This window comes from Salvelinus namaycush, chromosome 3 (assembly GCF_016432855.1).
Source record: "Salvelinus namaycush isolate Seneca chromosome 3, SaNama_1.0, whole genome shotgun sequence".
Lineage (NCBI taxonomy): Eukaryota > Metazoa > Chordata > Actinopteri > Salmoniformes > Salmonidae > Salvelinus > Salvelinus namaycush.
Genome location: NC_052309.1, coordinates 81,424,867 through 81,441,191, shown reverse-complemented (window position 1 = coordinate 81,441,191; position 16,325 = coordinate 81,424,867). Strand labels below are relative to the sequence as shown.

General features: G+C 42.4%; 2 protein-coding genes across 2 annotated transcripts; both read right to left on the bottom strand.

Annotated features, from left to right (window-relative positions):
* Window positions 1-1,426: 1,426 nt before the first annotated feature.
* On the bottom strand, window positions 1,427-6,705 carry LOC120040720 (cytochrome c oxidase subunit NDUFA4-like). The gene is made up of 4 exons (XM_038985774.1): window positions 6,553-6,705; window positions 2,868-2,953; window positions 2,621-2,681; window positions 1,427-1,684 (listed from the first exon to the last, which is right to left on the bottom strand). The coding sequence occupies exons 1-4, from the start codon at window positions 6,592-6,594 to the stop codon at window positions 1,628-1,630; spliced, it is 246 nt and encodes an 81-aa protein (XP_038841702.1). The 5' UTR covers window positions 6,595-6,705; the 3' UTR covers window positions 1,427-1,627.
* Window positions 6,706-10,536: 3,831 nt separating this feature from the next.
* On the bottom strand, window positions 10,537-15,984 carry LOC120040704 (solute carrier family 35 member B1-like). Its single transcript, XM_038985773.1, has 9 exons — window positions 15,391-15,984; window positions 14,768-14,871; window positions 14,483-14,613; window positions 14,349-14,379; window positions 13,298-13,455; window positions 13,035-13,161; window positions 12,287-12,393; window positions 11,915-12,068; window positions 10,537-11,609 (listed from the first exon to the last, which is right to left on the bottom strand). Exons 1-9 carry the CDS (start codon window positions 15,510-15,512, stop codon window positions 11,557-11,559), a joined length of 987 nt encoding a protein of 328 aa, XP_038841701.1. The 5' UTR covers window positions 15,513-15,984; the 3' UTR covers window positions 10,537-11,556.
* Window positions 15,985-16,325: the final 341 nt, after the last annotated feature.

Here is a 16,325-nt window from a genome sequence, read left to right as displayed (position 1 = left end):
GGCGGCAGGTAGCCTAGTGGTTAGAGTTGGGCCAGTAACCAAAAGGTTGCTGGACTGACTCCTGGAGCTGACATGGTAAAAATCTGTTGTTCTGCCCCTTTACAAGGCAGTTAACCCACTGTTCCCCAGTAGGCTGTTATTGTAAATAAGAATTTGTTCTTAACTGACTTGCCTCGTTAAAAAAAAAGAAGTTAATTCTAGATGGACAGTGTGTTGCTAGTCTTTGGTGTTGCTGGCCAATGTGACCAAGAGGTCAGGTGTCATGTGAAAAAGAGTAAAAATGCTGGCCAGTGGTTAAGGTGAGCCAGACCCCTTGAAGAATTCATGCAAACTTTTCTTTGTACAGTAGACTCACAGCCGGTTTCTCACTATTGACTGGTCTTCCAGTTCTAGGGAGCCGTCACCACGTAATAGAGGACCAATAATTTATATCCAATTTTATATTGTGACAATATTTTGTATGACTAAGCAGGTCTTACGGTCAGAAAAATACTCATGGCCTCAATTACAGTGGTCTCTGATAAAGCACAGAAAGTAGTCTTCAGATTAGTTTTCTACAACCTGAATATTTCAGCGTAATCAAAGGGGTTCTTTGTAAAACAAATTAAAGTTGTGAAGGAAACATTTCTCTCTCAACTGAAAGAATTATTGTATTTGAGACAAAGCCTGTTCCAACCTTTAAGAGGGTGGGGGACGTTCTATGTGGCGTTTTATTCCAATGTGAAGCCATCCTTGACATTTCCAGCGTTGTGTTCCCAGCCTGAGAAACGCCGTGTGACCTGATGACATTCACAAACTCATCAGGCAGAGCCATGACATTCTAGGAGAAACACCTCCGCACCAGTCTCCCTGAGAACCCGGTTTTATCTGCTCCATTTATTACTCGGGAACATTATCATTGCTTTATTGGTTGCTAATACAATGCCAACCTTTATAGTTTGTCTGTTATCCTTTACTCCCACCTGCCTGGTTTTAGTCAGTGAGTGATTGCAGACCTTCAGACAACATGGCCTATAATGGTGCAGTGCAGCCTTGAACAGATGGTCAGACCATGTGAAGATCTATCAAAGGCACACAGCACGCGCATGTCAAGGGCTCATCTGATAACTTGTGGGTGAGCATAAGCAGTACCAAGCATGTAGTCATACTGTAAGTTAAACACTGGACCGTAGTCAAGCGTATTATGATATACATGTATGCAGACAAAGCCGCCAGGCAGAAAAGGAGGGTACGGACGACAAAAGGTGTCATGAGGCAAAAACCAAGAGCAAAATATTGACAGTCAAGCTAGTGTGGGGAAACGAATTACTGACTTCATGATTTCAAACCAGAACAAACATATAACATGGTACCAGAATATCACGTTTTAGGATTAAATCAGTCCTGAACCCCTTTAAACACAGACTACAAATAAATAGACATAATTTTCTCTGTACACGGGAGAAAAGACTCCTTCACTTTATTGCTGCACAACCATGAGGTATGAGGGGAAAAAAGAGAGTCAAAGGGGACAGAACTTGTGCGGTTTAGCCTCTTTGCATCCACTGGTTTCAAGTTAGAGGTGTAAGGGAAGTCAGTGTTAGAATAAGTCATTTTTTTCCTCAAGCCTTTGGTGCAGCAGAAGAGTTTAGAAGTCAGGACCCTCTTTCTTCAGCTTGCTGTAGTCCATGTTCACTGAGTAAAACTATGAATGAAATAAAGGAACAATAAAGTTTAAGGACAAGACCATCAGAGATCAAATATTGATGAATAACAGCAGATATTCTAAGCAAAAACCTGCCTTTACCTTCCTTTTTTTTTTTTTTCTTTTTTTTTTTTTTTATAAATTTTATCCCATTTTCTCCCCAATTTTCGTGGTATCCAATCGCTAGTAATTACTATCTTGTCTCATCGCTACAACTCCCGTACGGGCTCAGGAGAGACGAAGGTCGAAAGCCATGCGTCCTCCGAAGGACAACCCAACCAAGCCGCACTGCTTCTTAACACAGCGCGCCTCCAACCCGGAAGCCAGCCGCACCAATGTGTCGGAGGAAACACCGTGTACCTGGCCCCCTTGGTTAGCGCGCACTGCGCCCGGCCCGCCACAGGAGTCGCTGGAGCGCGATGAGACAAGGATATCCCTACCGGCCAAACCCTCCCTAACCCGGACGACGCTATGCCAATTGCGCGTTGCCCCACGGACCTCCCGGTCGCGGCCGGCTGCGACAGAGCCTGGGCGCGAACCCAGAGACTCTGGTGGCGCAGTTAGCACTGCGATGCAGTGCCCTAGACCACTGCGCCACCCGGGAGGCCCTTTGCCTTTACTTTCTGAATCATTCCCAGGTTTGTTATTCAGTCAGTGATAAACTTGCTTTGTTGTTGTGACTGACAATTAGATTGGCTGATCAGATTACTTACTAAACTAACAGGATTATACTGTGTAATTAATTATACTATGGGATGAGTGGAATCAGACAGCTCAATGACATTTTTGGCTCAAGCCACTACATTAACATGTTCCCTCACTGCGCTGTACAACCTCTGCTCACTACCATGTGCGGCAGAGACCAAGTTTAATGCACTGACCATTGTTATACATTTATCCAGACATAACGGACCATCCTGTAAGTGAGTGACCTACCTTGTGCTGCTGTGTGGGTTCCGTCTTGTTCCATGGCTCGGGGTTGCCATTGCGATTCCAACTACAACATACATATTGAAATGAAAAGTTTAACTAATAGCAATATAACCGTCCTGCACATTGACACCGGCGTCTGACTTATGACTAAAACACTCAAGGTCAATCCAGTTTCTATGCGGTTCTCATTTCAGACGGTTTCCATTTGGACTGGAGCCTTATTAGCAGAGTGTTTTACAAGGGCCCTTACCTGACATGGGGTCCCATTGCCAGGCGCAAGAGATACGCTCCAGACATAACCGTCCCACCACCGATGAAGATGAAAAGGGGGACCAGCTGGAGGGAATAGAAAAGAGTTAGGGGGAACAATAGAGGACAGGGTAAGGTGGCAATCAAGGGAAATATGGCTGACCCCATTCAGTCAACTGGCCGATTGTTTGGTCGATAGATTTTTTTATGGCACAGTAGACACCCGTCTGATTCGTGCCCGTCTCAGTGGACTAATCCATTGCGGAGGCCGCTGGGGATGGCACAGTCCATCACACTAAGATGAGCATCGGCAACGCAAGGCACAGGTGCCGTGAGGGTATTAGAGAAAATGTTGAAAACAAATGAAATTCCATTTGTTTTCAATAAATGGCTACTGCTTTGGACCTGAAGCTGTTTGTGAGAGTATTCCTTAGGCCTATAGTATGTGTGAAGAAAATGTGTCTTAGGTATCATTTAAAAAATGTTGAGTGAAGAAGGTAAGTGTGGCTTAGATGTACAAGATTTGTGACTCTCCAGAATCTGCTCTCTACCGCCAATTTGTGTGCATTCATTGTTTCATAACTTCATTGTGGGAATTGGTTTACCCTGTGAGTGTCTTTCAAGTCATGATCACATAAACTCAGCAAAAAAAAGAAAACGTCCTCTCACTCAACTGCATTTATTTTCAGCAAACTTAACTTGTGTAAATATTTGTATTAGCATAAGATTCAACAACTGAGACAAACTGAATAGGTTCCACAGACATGTGACTGACAGAAATTGAATAATGTGTCCCTGAACAAGGGAGGGTCAAAAGTAACAGTCAGTATCTAGTGTGGCCACCAGCTGCAGTGCATCTCCTCCTCATGGACTGCACCAGATTTGCCAGTTCTTGCTGTGAGATGTTACCCCACTCTTCCACTAAGGCACCTACAAGTTCCCGGACATTTCTGTGGGGGAATGGCCCTAGCCCTCACACTCCGATCCAACAGGTCCCAGACGTGCTCAATGGGATTGAGATCTGGGCTCTTCGCTGGCCATGGCAGAACGCTGACATTCCTGCCTTGCTGGAAATCACGCACAGAATGAGCAGTATGGCTGGTGGCATTGTCATGCTGGAGGGTCATGTCAGGATGAGCCTGCAGGAAGGGTACCACATGAGGGAGGAGGATGTCTTCCCTGTAAAGCACAGTGTTGAGATTGCCTGCAATGACAACAAGCTCAGTCTGATGATGCTGTGACACACCTCCCCAGACCATGACGGACCCTCCACCTCCAAATCGATCCAACTCCTCCAGAGTACAGGCCTCGGTGTAACCCTCATTCCTTCGACGATAAACGCGAATCCAACCATCACCCCTGGTGAGACAAAACCACGACTCGTCAGTGAAGAGCACTTTGAGACGTTTTTCAGTCCTGTCTGGTCCAGTGACGGTGGGTTTGTGCCCATAGGCGACGTCGTTGCAGGTGATGTCTGGTGAGAACCTGCCATACAACAGGCCTACAAGCCCTCAGTACAGCCTCTCTCAGGCTATTGCAGACAGTCTGAGCACTTGGAGGGATTGTGCGTTCTTGGGCAGTTGTTGCCATCCTGTACCTGTCGCACAGATGTGATGTTTGGATGTTCCGATCCTGTGCAGGTGTTACACATGGTTTGCCACTGCGAGGACGATCAGCTGTCCTTCCGGTCTCCCTGTAGCACCGTCTTAGGCGGACATTGCAATTTATTGTCCTGGCCACATCTGCAGTCCTCATGCCTCCTTGCAGCATGCCTATGGCACATTTACGCAGATGAGCAGGGACCCTTGGCATCTTTCTTTTGGTGTTTTTCCAGTCAGTAGAAAGGCCTCTTTAGTGTCCTAGGTTTTCATAACTGTGACCATAATTGCCTACCTTCTGTAAGCTGTTAATGTGTAAACGACCGTTCCACAGATGCATGTTCATTAATTGTTTATGGTTCATTGAACAAGTATGGGAAACAGTGATTTACAATGAAGATCTGTGAAGTTATTTGGATTTTTACAAATTATCTTTGAAAGACAGGGTCCTGAAAAAGGGACGTTTATGACCAGTGGTACATTTTACGTTAATTCCAATAATTTCTAATCTATCTTTGTTTGTTTGGTTACGGTAATTTATGTTAATTCAATATATAATTATTAGTCGTTTTCATTGTCGGAGCGGACACTTTTGCAGAGCTCACAATTTATGCTACACTTGTTTCATTGCATTTACAAGTTTTATCAATTTATTAATTGTATTTTGTTTGGAGCGCTTCTGTCAATGTTGAGTAAGGACACACACCTGATTACACAGAAGTAAATCTATGCTACCTGGCCTACACGCAAATGTATGAATGTTCCCATTTGGGGATGTCCGATAGTATTTCTGACGGTCTTAACTCACCACCACTAATGAGCTTCTCAAAGTCTTTTTTTTCTTCCTCAAACAACAAGTCGAGTGTGTTTACTTTACATCCATTGAGAATGACAATAGTTAGTTCCTCACTGTATTCAAAAAATCTTTCCAGCTTGCTCACTTTCGATAACCAACGAGCCTCGGCGTGAAAATAATAAAGTAATGCTCTGATCCAGTGGCTCATTAAACTCTGAGGACCAAGAAGAGTTGATGCAGTTGCCAGTGCAAACTGTGGGGCAGACACAGTTAATACAATATTTCAAGTTCGTTGCAGACGTTGGAGAGATTAACGCTATTGAAGAACATGAAATGAACAAACCTCCATGCATAAACCAATGTGATTTACAGGATATTTATTTTTAATCAGGATATTATTTAATTGCAATGTTATTTGTTGGCTTTATGTTGATAATTTTTTACCTAGTTGGCAATACTAAACAAATACGTTATTGTAATGGAAATTAAACTGTTCCACGGAAATGTGCATGAAAACCATTACTGGTTAGATAAATTGTAAATTGGCACTCCACATGAAAAACACTCCCTACCCCTGGTGTAGCCTATTACCGGCAATTTCAGGAGCATAATGGCAGGACCGAGGAGGGTCGTCTATAACAATATTTAGTCAACTGGATTGCTTTTGTCCCCCCAAAAATACTTTCGCCAAAGTCCCGAGACTACAGTTACCCGATTTCCACATAATAAAACTTGATTAAAAATATATAAAGTACTTTCATAGCTAGTTAACCTTTTTCAAGAAAGGGCCACTGCACTGGCATAGTAACGTTATGTCCTCGGTTAACCGCCTCGTCCTTGACTGAGTTAAGGCCTTTTTTGGCAGGTCGCAATTCCAGCAACTAACCATCTAGCTAAACACGCTCGCTCCCTCCCTCCCTCCCTCTCACTTAAAGTGTAAATAATAGTAACTATACATTCAATTATTTTTGAGACCTTGCCCTTTCAAGTACATAACCCACACTGGCGCCAACTGGCTACAGTAGCTAACTAGTTAGCAAACAGGGCCGTTTAGGTCTGTGGTAAATGCCATCACTTGTCAATCAACGATCAATGCTACAAACACCATATCGTTATATTCAATCTTGTCATTTCCAAACACTCAACAATACATGACAAAAAGGCGACATTTGGGGGAAACGAGTAACATAGTAAAAATCGAGGTTAGCTTCGAAGTTAACGTTTGCACGACGCAATCCCCCCCCAAAAAATCTATACGATTTAGCACATTTCCCGATTTCACATGTACTTACTGCTGGGTGGCTTTTAAGTTGCCGGCTAACTGTGCTCAGCATTGTGAGGGTTTACTTCTCCCAATTTGTACAGATATAACCGGATTAATGTAGGCCTGGCCAGGCAGGAACTGAGCGTATTTTCAGATGCGTTTCAGAGATATCAATGATTTTTATAACTAACCCAAGATAGACCAGTCTGTCGTTTCCAATGGGAGCAGATGAACAAATCATAGTGGGTCGAACAAGCAAGGAGGTGGGAGCAAAGCACGAGCCAGTGAGATCCATTCGCCCTTGCACTCCTTCTAAACAATGCATTTTTTTTCTTTGGTAAAGTCTACAGATTCTAGTTTTGGAAACAGAAACCTGTATGGAGATAAAATGTTTCAGCGATGAGAAAATTTGCAGAATTTCGGCCATCTCGTTCAATCTCCTCCCACTGCCGGCCACTAAGCTTCCTCTGGTCACCATATTTGGTAGTGAGTGGAAATGACAACCGGATGCTTCACATTTATACATCCGGTGAAATATCTGTCTCATTGTTCTATCTGTGGAGATTCCTCACGCCCTTGAGTCCTCAACTCGTTCTTCTTCTTCTTTGGTGTGGTTTAACGGCGGTTGGCATCCATCCAATATATGTTGCATTACTGCCCCTAACTACGCTCGGGTCTAATCCCTTATACTTTACGGAACAAAATTAAATACAATAATATGAAGAAAAAACTGTCATCTAACCATTATAAACCCACCACCCAATTCCAATATTTAAAACCCTATCTGGACACCACCACTCAACACACCCTGTGACTCTTCTGAAGTAAAATCTCGTACACCCAAATAGTTCTCTGCAGCAGCCACCAGAACCTCTATTTTCTGGGACTTACGTTCCATCCCTGTGGTTGAAAACGATTGCTATAAACATTAAGAAGCCAATCTTACTGAAGCATATGTCACCCATAGGCCTATCCTTCTGTGCTGGCACAGATCTACTACTCACACGGATCCTCTCAGGATCCCTCCCCCTTGAATCATCTTCCTCTACTTTCTTCACTGCCTCAGCATACGACACCCTCTGCACTACTCTAATCCTGGTAACCTCAACCTGCCTCTCTCGCAACAGACACGTCTGATCCATGGGCACCCCTACAATTAACACGTAGCGCTTCTTTCCCCAATAGTACACATTCCTTTGTCTCATGTCCTTCTGCACACTTCTCACACCTAGGAACCTACCTCCTACACACTGCTGCCACGTGCCCATAAGCTTGACACCTGTAACAACCTAATGGATTCAGCACAAAAGCTTGTATGGGATAACTGAAATATCCTAACATCACTTTGTCAGGCAAAGACTCAACATCAAAACTCAAAAGAACAGATAATGACTCTTCTGTTTCACCACTCATGCCACCCTGTCTGAGTCGCACCAAACAAACACCGGGTATCTTCCCCTTCATCTGGTCCACATTCACATTTACCGCTACCCCAGTAATAACTCCTTTCAATGGCACCCTGTTCTTGAGAAAAAAACAAGTCACCACTCTTGTCCCCATTTGTCAGCTCTGACTGACAAAAATACAAATAATTATCACAAGCCCACTTCGGGTTATCTTCACTGACTCCACAGCACCCAACTCCATTTTCACCCACCCTGAAACCACATATGGATCAGCCAAAAAGCAGTGCCTACTTTCTCCAAAAATGTCACTCCTACTGTAACAGACTCATATTTATCCTGACCATCGGTACAAGGCTTAGGCTCCAAGAACCTCACCAAACCTGGTACCAAAAACTGGGCCACCTCTGGTAATTCGCCCTCATTCACTTCCATTTTGACTCCAGAACTGGATCCGGTGTACGGCTCACTCTGTTTGCACTTGCCACCAGCCTTCTTCGACCTACCATCTCCCTTTTTTTCGCCATCTTCAACAGATTCAATCTCACCCTCTGCCACACTCACTCTCTTCAACTGCCACCTCTCTCTTTCCCTCCATTCTGTGATGGCAATTTCCTGTATTACCAAATGAGGAGAGTTACAAACCACACACCAGTCAGAGTTATACTTAAACTTCATCTTTAATAATATGAGCTTTACAATAGCCCTTTGACTCTCAGATCAATTCAGTGTCTATAATGAATTCTGAGAGTCCCTACATAAGAATACAAAGATCTTTTATAGCCAAGATACACCCCTCTCAACTTACATGACGAACCACAGATCTTAGGAACAGTTCACAAAGTTTAAGATTTGTATGAAAGATATCTATAAAACATAGCAGACAGTTACTGCTGTGTCAACAGTTCTCATTGTAAAGACCAGTGTCCTACTCCAAACTGGAACCCGTCTCACCCTGGTACGGTATAGCACAAAAACATTAGCTTTACTATCTGGAATGCTCTTTAGGCTTTATTACCCAAAGACATCGTAAATCTCCTCTGTCAGTGCTATCTCATAGAGGCCCATCCTCAGTGGAACACACACACACAATAGTCGACAGAATCCTCTATTCTGTCGAATAAAACAATCATTCTGATGCAATACAAAGATTATAATATAATCTTACAAGCACTATAACATAATATGGCAATATTCCACGACAATTCTTCCACAGTATTCCATAAATACGTCTCCGTGTGATAATTTTGTCTCAGTATGTAAAATGTAATGAAATGTAATGTAATGTAATGTAATGAAATGTAAAAAATGTAATAAAATGTATGCACTCTACTGTAAGTCGCTCTGGATAAGAGCGTCTGCTAAATGACTAAAATGTAAATGTAAATGTATAATACTGCACTTCTCCTAACATACATCTCATTTTTTACCCTCTCAAGGGACTCACTTTCCTTCTCCCTTGATCAAAGTCTCCATTCCTCTCCTCAACAAAGTACAACATTTTACACTGCAGTTTTATTTTAATTTTCAACCAGTAGGCAGAGATGGTTTAGTTAATCCCACCACATAATATGTTTGTCATCTGGCAGTACATAAAGTACCTCAACCTACTAAAGCTTTTACCAGTCCAATTATATCTGATTATATTCAATCACTGATTAGCCTACTTCAAGGAAGGGAATAAGGAAGGATGCTTTTTCAAAGTATTTGAACAAGGCCTCAGTAAGTTTGAAGATGAATCCCACCAGTCATACAACAGAAGCATTCATGGGAGAATATTTGTAGAGGGATGTCAGATTACTTTCACTTGACTCTGTCTCACACACCTACAGTACTTTCAGTAATGACACTCCAGCGTCTTCAGGGGTAGACCAAGCTAGACTCAAACTAACCCTTCATCTGTTCATCCAATACCTGAGCCACTATGTCTAGCTGTCGGAAGCTCTTAACTAGGTGGGATGCAACACTATCCCCTGGGAAGCGCACAACGACATCATCCCACTTCTGATACCAACACAGCAATTTTGTTGGGTAGCCGACCGGGACTCAAACCTGCGTCCAAACCACTGCACCATCAGGTCCTCTGGTGTTGAACGAAGGAGTCTATAAAACAGTATAGTACTGTTCAACTACTGCTATTTGACAGCATTCTTGTATATTATAAGGGTGATGCTACATCAGAGAACAGCATCCTCACACTACATGTGTTGTAATTCATCTGTCTTTATCAGCAGGACCTTGGGATAGCTTGCCCAAACAGTGGGCTGGACAATTTAGTTTGTGTGCTCTGCCAGCGTCCTGCAGCTCACCCTGTTAATCAGATTGCCTCGCCAACATCTACCAACGTTAGTTTCCTCTGAATTGTATTTTCACAGAAAATTGGTCATTAACATCTCATAAGAGTTTCTGCACAGCCTGTCTATGATGCTGTGTGGGAAAGTTCCAACCAGTGAAGTAGACCTAATTTGATAGACTACAACGAACGAACCTTCCAAAAGTCTTTCAGTATTATGTAAAACAAATGCACTCCCATGACATGTATACATGATGCATTTATAATTTTGAGAAAGAACTAGGTCATTGTCAGCCTGGAGTTACAATCCTAGAACCATGGAAAACATGTTTAATTGTCATATCAAAACACAGATACAAGCCAAATCATGTCTCCTTCTGTTTAATTTCATCTGGTTTTAATTCTCTGGAAAATAATTGTACGTTGGCAGATTTTCATCCAGTTTGGCCAAAACTTTCAATAATAGCAATTTATTAAACATATAGCTAGGCTGATACCATATTATGGTTTCCCTTTTACTATGTATTCATGGCATATCCTACTTTCATTTTTAAAAAAGCAACAACATTTAGCTGTCAGATTGGCCATGAGTATCCTAAACAAATTGGTTCATTTACAGTATTTTATGTTTATTATTTCCATAATACAGAGAGGCTAGTTGTCTGCCAAGATAATAATGGAAATGAAGACTAACATCCTGAGTCAACTACATGGAAGTGTTAAAACTCCTCATCTACAGCATGTCAACTTTCAGAATCTTGTGCAGGTCTCAACAACTTGAGATCTGATAATAGAGCTTTACTTGGAAAACTTCTACTAACTGACAAGACAATCGACCCGTTTATTAGGGTGTTTTTCTGTAACCAATTTCTTTACTATGATTACAAATACCAGTGAAAACCAGGCATTCCTTGGTGATGAGTTCATGAGGTAAATCTTGGGAGCTGAGATTCATAGGCCTGTGTGGTTTAGTTGTAGTCCAAAGGGAGGAGCAGCCTCAACAACCACAAGGGATTTGACGTGCATGTTGTCATCTTTCCTCTGCCCACCCATCTCATTCTGCCCCATTTCCTCTTCATGTGGATGTGGTCTTGCAGTCTAAGTAGATGATGCTTGTCTGTCTTAGTAGGTTCAGGAGAATGGGGACGTTTGAAAACATAGGGGTTTCTTTCATGATTATGTAAAAAATAAAAAATAATAATATGGTAACTAACAATGACTCAGTGTATGTAGGTGTACTGCCTAGGCAGGATGTGGTAAGAAAATCAGAGAGATATAGATCTGTCCACTGGACTTTCAGTTTGTCAATTTTGCCATGACACATATTCCAGGTTCCTTAGTGTGTGGTCTTCTTTGGTGTCTTGCCAAATTTGGCATCAAACCCGAGACCTTAAATGAAAAAGCACAGGATACTATTAAGACAGTAGAGGTGTCTAGTCATCTCATCAACCAAAAAGAGACTTCACTACTAGTTGAGGCCTATGAGCTCTAATGGAACATTTCCATAAGCAGCTGAAGAGCAGCTCACTATTTCAACTATGAGGTGAAGCATAAAGTTACTACAGACACAGGAGCACATGGTCGAGGGGAGATGGCGAGCGAGCGAGTGTGAGAAAGAGAGAGAGATTGAAACAGAGAGATAGTCACAACATCAGAGAGATATTAAGAGTTAACAAGTTAATGTTGTTACTCACCAAGGAACACCAGGATAGTGCCGACCCACTGCATGGTGTTGAGGACGTTGCCGAACAGAAGGACAGAGCCCAGGATGGTAAAGAACTTCCGTGTGGTAGTGACGATGGAGCAGGTGAGAGGGCCGAAGTACACCACAGTCATGAAGATGAAGGTCTAAGAGAGGAAGAGGAGTGAACGACTGTTACTATAAAAGACCCTCTGCAATGAGAATGAGAGCAAAATAGCGGAAAAAAACCCACTGTAAACCACATACTGGCACTTATCCATAAGAATCACACGCATGTGAACCAATTAAAATGTATAATGTGATTTGCAGACATGGAAATGTTTTCCCTTTAACACACACACAGTCACACCCATGTGAGACCCACCTGGCCTAAAGCACTAGTTATTCCAAACAAAAGGATGTTCCAGAAGATGCTGGGGTGACGGTCTGTGAAGCTCAGGAAGTCCCATACCTCACCTGTCCACAACACCCCTGAAAGAAAAACACATGGGATCATTTACTGAAAGTGACACAATTCAGCATAAATTGACTAATTTTATCCTGCATGTAACAATTGCTTCTTTTTTTTTTTTATTCTTTTTTATTTAACCTTTATTTAACTAGGCTGCTTGATTCTTATTTTTTTATCTCAAGTTATAGGATTGGTTAGCCTTTTCTTCTGCTACAAATGGGGGGAGAAGCCAATTAATTACTTTAATTGTTTTGGAATCAAACCCATGCTGAGATTTGGTTCCATGACTTTATGGTGAAAATGCTTTATGGTGAAAATGCCTGTTCCAAAATCAAAATCAACAGTGGATTAAGGGCTCCCCCTACTGGTACAGAGCAGTAACAGCAGTTTGATTGGGTTGAATAGAACTGGGGAAGTGGGGACTGCTTTGGCCAAAACCGAAAAAAGGGTTTCTGATAAAAGTAAGGCTGTAGAAAAGCATGAGATTGGGACACTTAGACTGAGAAGGAAGATCTGAGATGAAGATATTTTATTGTATAAATAATGGTGTATTTAGTAGAGACGTGGAGCTGGCAGAGATAGAGATACAGAAGAAACACAAAGCAGAGAGATCAGACAAAGTGTATATTTTCACACTAGTGGGGGGAAACAGGTGTCTCACCTAGTCCCAGCACCAGGGTGGACCACATGTTGATGTTGAGCATCATGTGGTTGGCACTGGTCTGGAAGAGACTCCTCATGTGGTCCTGGGCCACACCAGTCAAACCGTCCATGGTCAGAGATAGCAGCTAGGATACAGGGAGAGAGAAGGTCACATTTACAAACCCACAGAGGCACAGACAGCAAATACACATATAGGCAGAGAGAAACACAGACCAGGTCACAGAGATAATACCACAGGCAGATGAGGACAGTTACACTCACCAACAGGATCTCCCCGAAGCCAAAAGCAGATTCTGTGGAAGTGACACTCTTGTTGGGTTTATAGAGGAACAGGGCCACCCCGCTGACGATCAACAGCACACACAGGTACTTGGCCAGTGGGTATTTCTTCCTCAGTACAAATACACCCAGAATCATCACTGTGGAACCAAAGGCAAAGGGATGTGAGGGGTGGTTATAAGCAGCAGCCATCACTGGTCTATTAGGTTGATGTGCACATAGAAAGACAAGTCAGTCAGGGGGTACAAACCATGGCTATGTAGATTAATGGGCTGCACGTGCTCAAGGGATAAGACTGGTCAGTGTATTACTATAGAACACACTAACCTTAGACAGTGTTTACATATTGCAACATACTGGGCGGGACAGAAGACTAGGCTCATGTACTTATTGTTAGCATGACACTTGCAGTCATAGGGTAGTCTACATGGGGAGTCAGAGACTCACAGCAGGTGCATGCAAATAGAATGTATGTTCATTAAACAGGGACACTGAGTTTGGAAGGGCTGATGGGATGTGTAGTTTAAAAAAGGTGCAATATGCAGAAATCACACAGATATTTCCTGGTTGCTAAAATTTTGTTTGTCAAATTTCAGTGTGTGACAAAACAAGCCATGTATAGAGTAAATAATCATTGTACCATACAAAACCGAAAGTAAAAGGTGCAAAAACAAAACTTAAGAATGGGAAGGATAGAAATAGTGCACATAGAACAGATACACCGCTTCTTAGACTGGCTTGCAATGATAATGACAAATCTATAACTCATATTTCAATGTGAATTTGATTCGGTCGCCCATAAAGTTACATATTGCAACTTTAAAAATGGCACTAGAAATGCAGATAAGGGAGTCCGGCTGACACTGAAACATGACACACTGCTGCAGTAAGAGGCCATGCAATAAAATAAGGCAAACTAACCCCTCAAACCTGCACTGGTTACCAAGCCAAAGGCTGCATATGACTTGTTAATTACATATTCAGGTGTTGAGAGTGGGGTCAGGATGAGCAATAATATAATTATTACACCTACCTGGGATGGGCTTACAAGACTTCCCCAACACCTGTGACAACAATAGAGAGGTTGTTTAGATATTAAAATAATAAAATATCACAACAAATTATGATGACACGGAGACACTGTATGGGCTGAGGGATAAGACTGACCTGTGTGGGGTAGTTGACATACTGTAGGGCAGAGTTGCTGGATACCATGGCTCCAAGATAAGATAGGGAACACACTCCATAGAGCCAGCTCTTGGTGTGGTCTGGTCTGGAACCCTCAAAAAACTGAATCACTAATGGGGAGGAGGCAGAGAAGAGATTATAATAAATGGAGATTCACTACCAACAGACCATTGAAATACCCATGGGGGGTAAGATATGTTGGAGATTACTGTGTTGGGCAGAAGGTGGAAGGCCACGACTGATGACTATGTGTGGTTTACTCACAGATCTTGGCAAACCCAGCATTGATGATGCATTGGATGAACACCAGCGTTGTGGCATAAACAAACTTCTCCTTCTTCTCCCCCTCACCATACTGTCCTCGGGTACTGGGTAAATCAGACAAACAGCATTATGACAATGTATCAGTGCAACCACTCATGTTAATCCAGAGTTAATCCACTTCTTATTACACATATAAGACAGGTGTGACACACAACAACACACAGGCCTTGATATTCAGCAAGGGAATTATTTGTTCATTAAACTGTGGAGTATCTGTAGCTATAAAAAGAGAATGAGAGGGCAGTAGTAGTCTGCTCTGGTTGACTACAGATACAAATCATCACTGGAAACAAGATGAGATTTCTCACCCTTGAGTGACATACCATTCAAGACATATCTACAGTATGTAGCAAGCTAATAACATAGGAATATAGTTTTTTGAACATTTTCAGCTCTGTGGAGATGGCTCGCCTACATTCAATAATGACATGAACTTGTTGCACTACAGCATCACCAACTAACATAGGTGCACAAAGAAACAGCCAATAAAAGCAATGTGCATTAAAAGCCTATGGTTTGAAATCAATGATGTCGCTCAGATGTCAGACCAGAAAACGACTTACATTGTCTCTTGTAATATGCCATAGTAAAAATAACAAACGAAGACTCCGAGAAAACAGACAATGAATCGTACACGCTCGTTCTGTAATAGCGAGGGCTTCCCCGCTCCCTTTCCTGCAGCCATGCTGTCCTCTAGCTGTCCGGGTATGGAAACCGATACAGATCCGATCCCCGTACCCCTCAAAGCAACGTCCCGCTCCACAATCCCAGATATCACAAGCCCGGAAATGGTGACGCTGTTACTCTAACTGGGCAGACAGTTGCTAATGTGACTACAGATCAGTCCGTGGTTCCTCTTCAAAGATTTAGCTAAATGTGCCTGTTAGCGAACTGACTTTGCTAGCTAGCTAACGTTAGTTAGCCAACGTTAGATTGGTGGGTTGGTTGTTAGCTAGCAATTAGCTAAATCCATCATTGTTGTCAATCCAGCTGTCGCAGTATAGTGTTGAATCTGGAATATGTGTCCTTAATTGCAGGTCTCTCGTACTAGCAAACGGTACTCCTGTCCCGATCCAGGTTATGTCAAAGGCATCCCATTCAGACAATTTCCCCCGTGGAAAGGATACCGGAGTGTAGTTGTTTTCATTGAGATACGTCAGAGAACAAGCTTGCTCAAAGACCTCAGTGATTCATTAAGAGCCCTCAACGGATATGCCTGAACTTGTAGCTACTATACCGTTCATATAATACAGTGCTGGTAGAACGCAGATGCTACAATTTTATAACTATACATGAACCATGGATTTGTTTTCTCATTTGAATCAACTTATATGCAGCATACAAGGTAGCTCGAAAATGTTCTTATTTTTGTTGATGTATCAAAATATTCAGCTGTAATATATATGTGATCTATACTCTTTGATTTATTGTTCATTTCAATGGGAGTCTACACAGACGACTATTGAAAACATTTGCGGGGCTTTCTCAAACTTGTCGC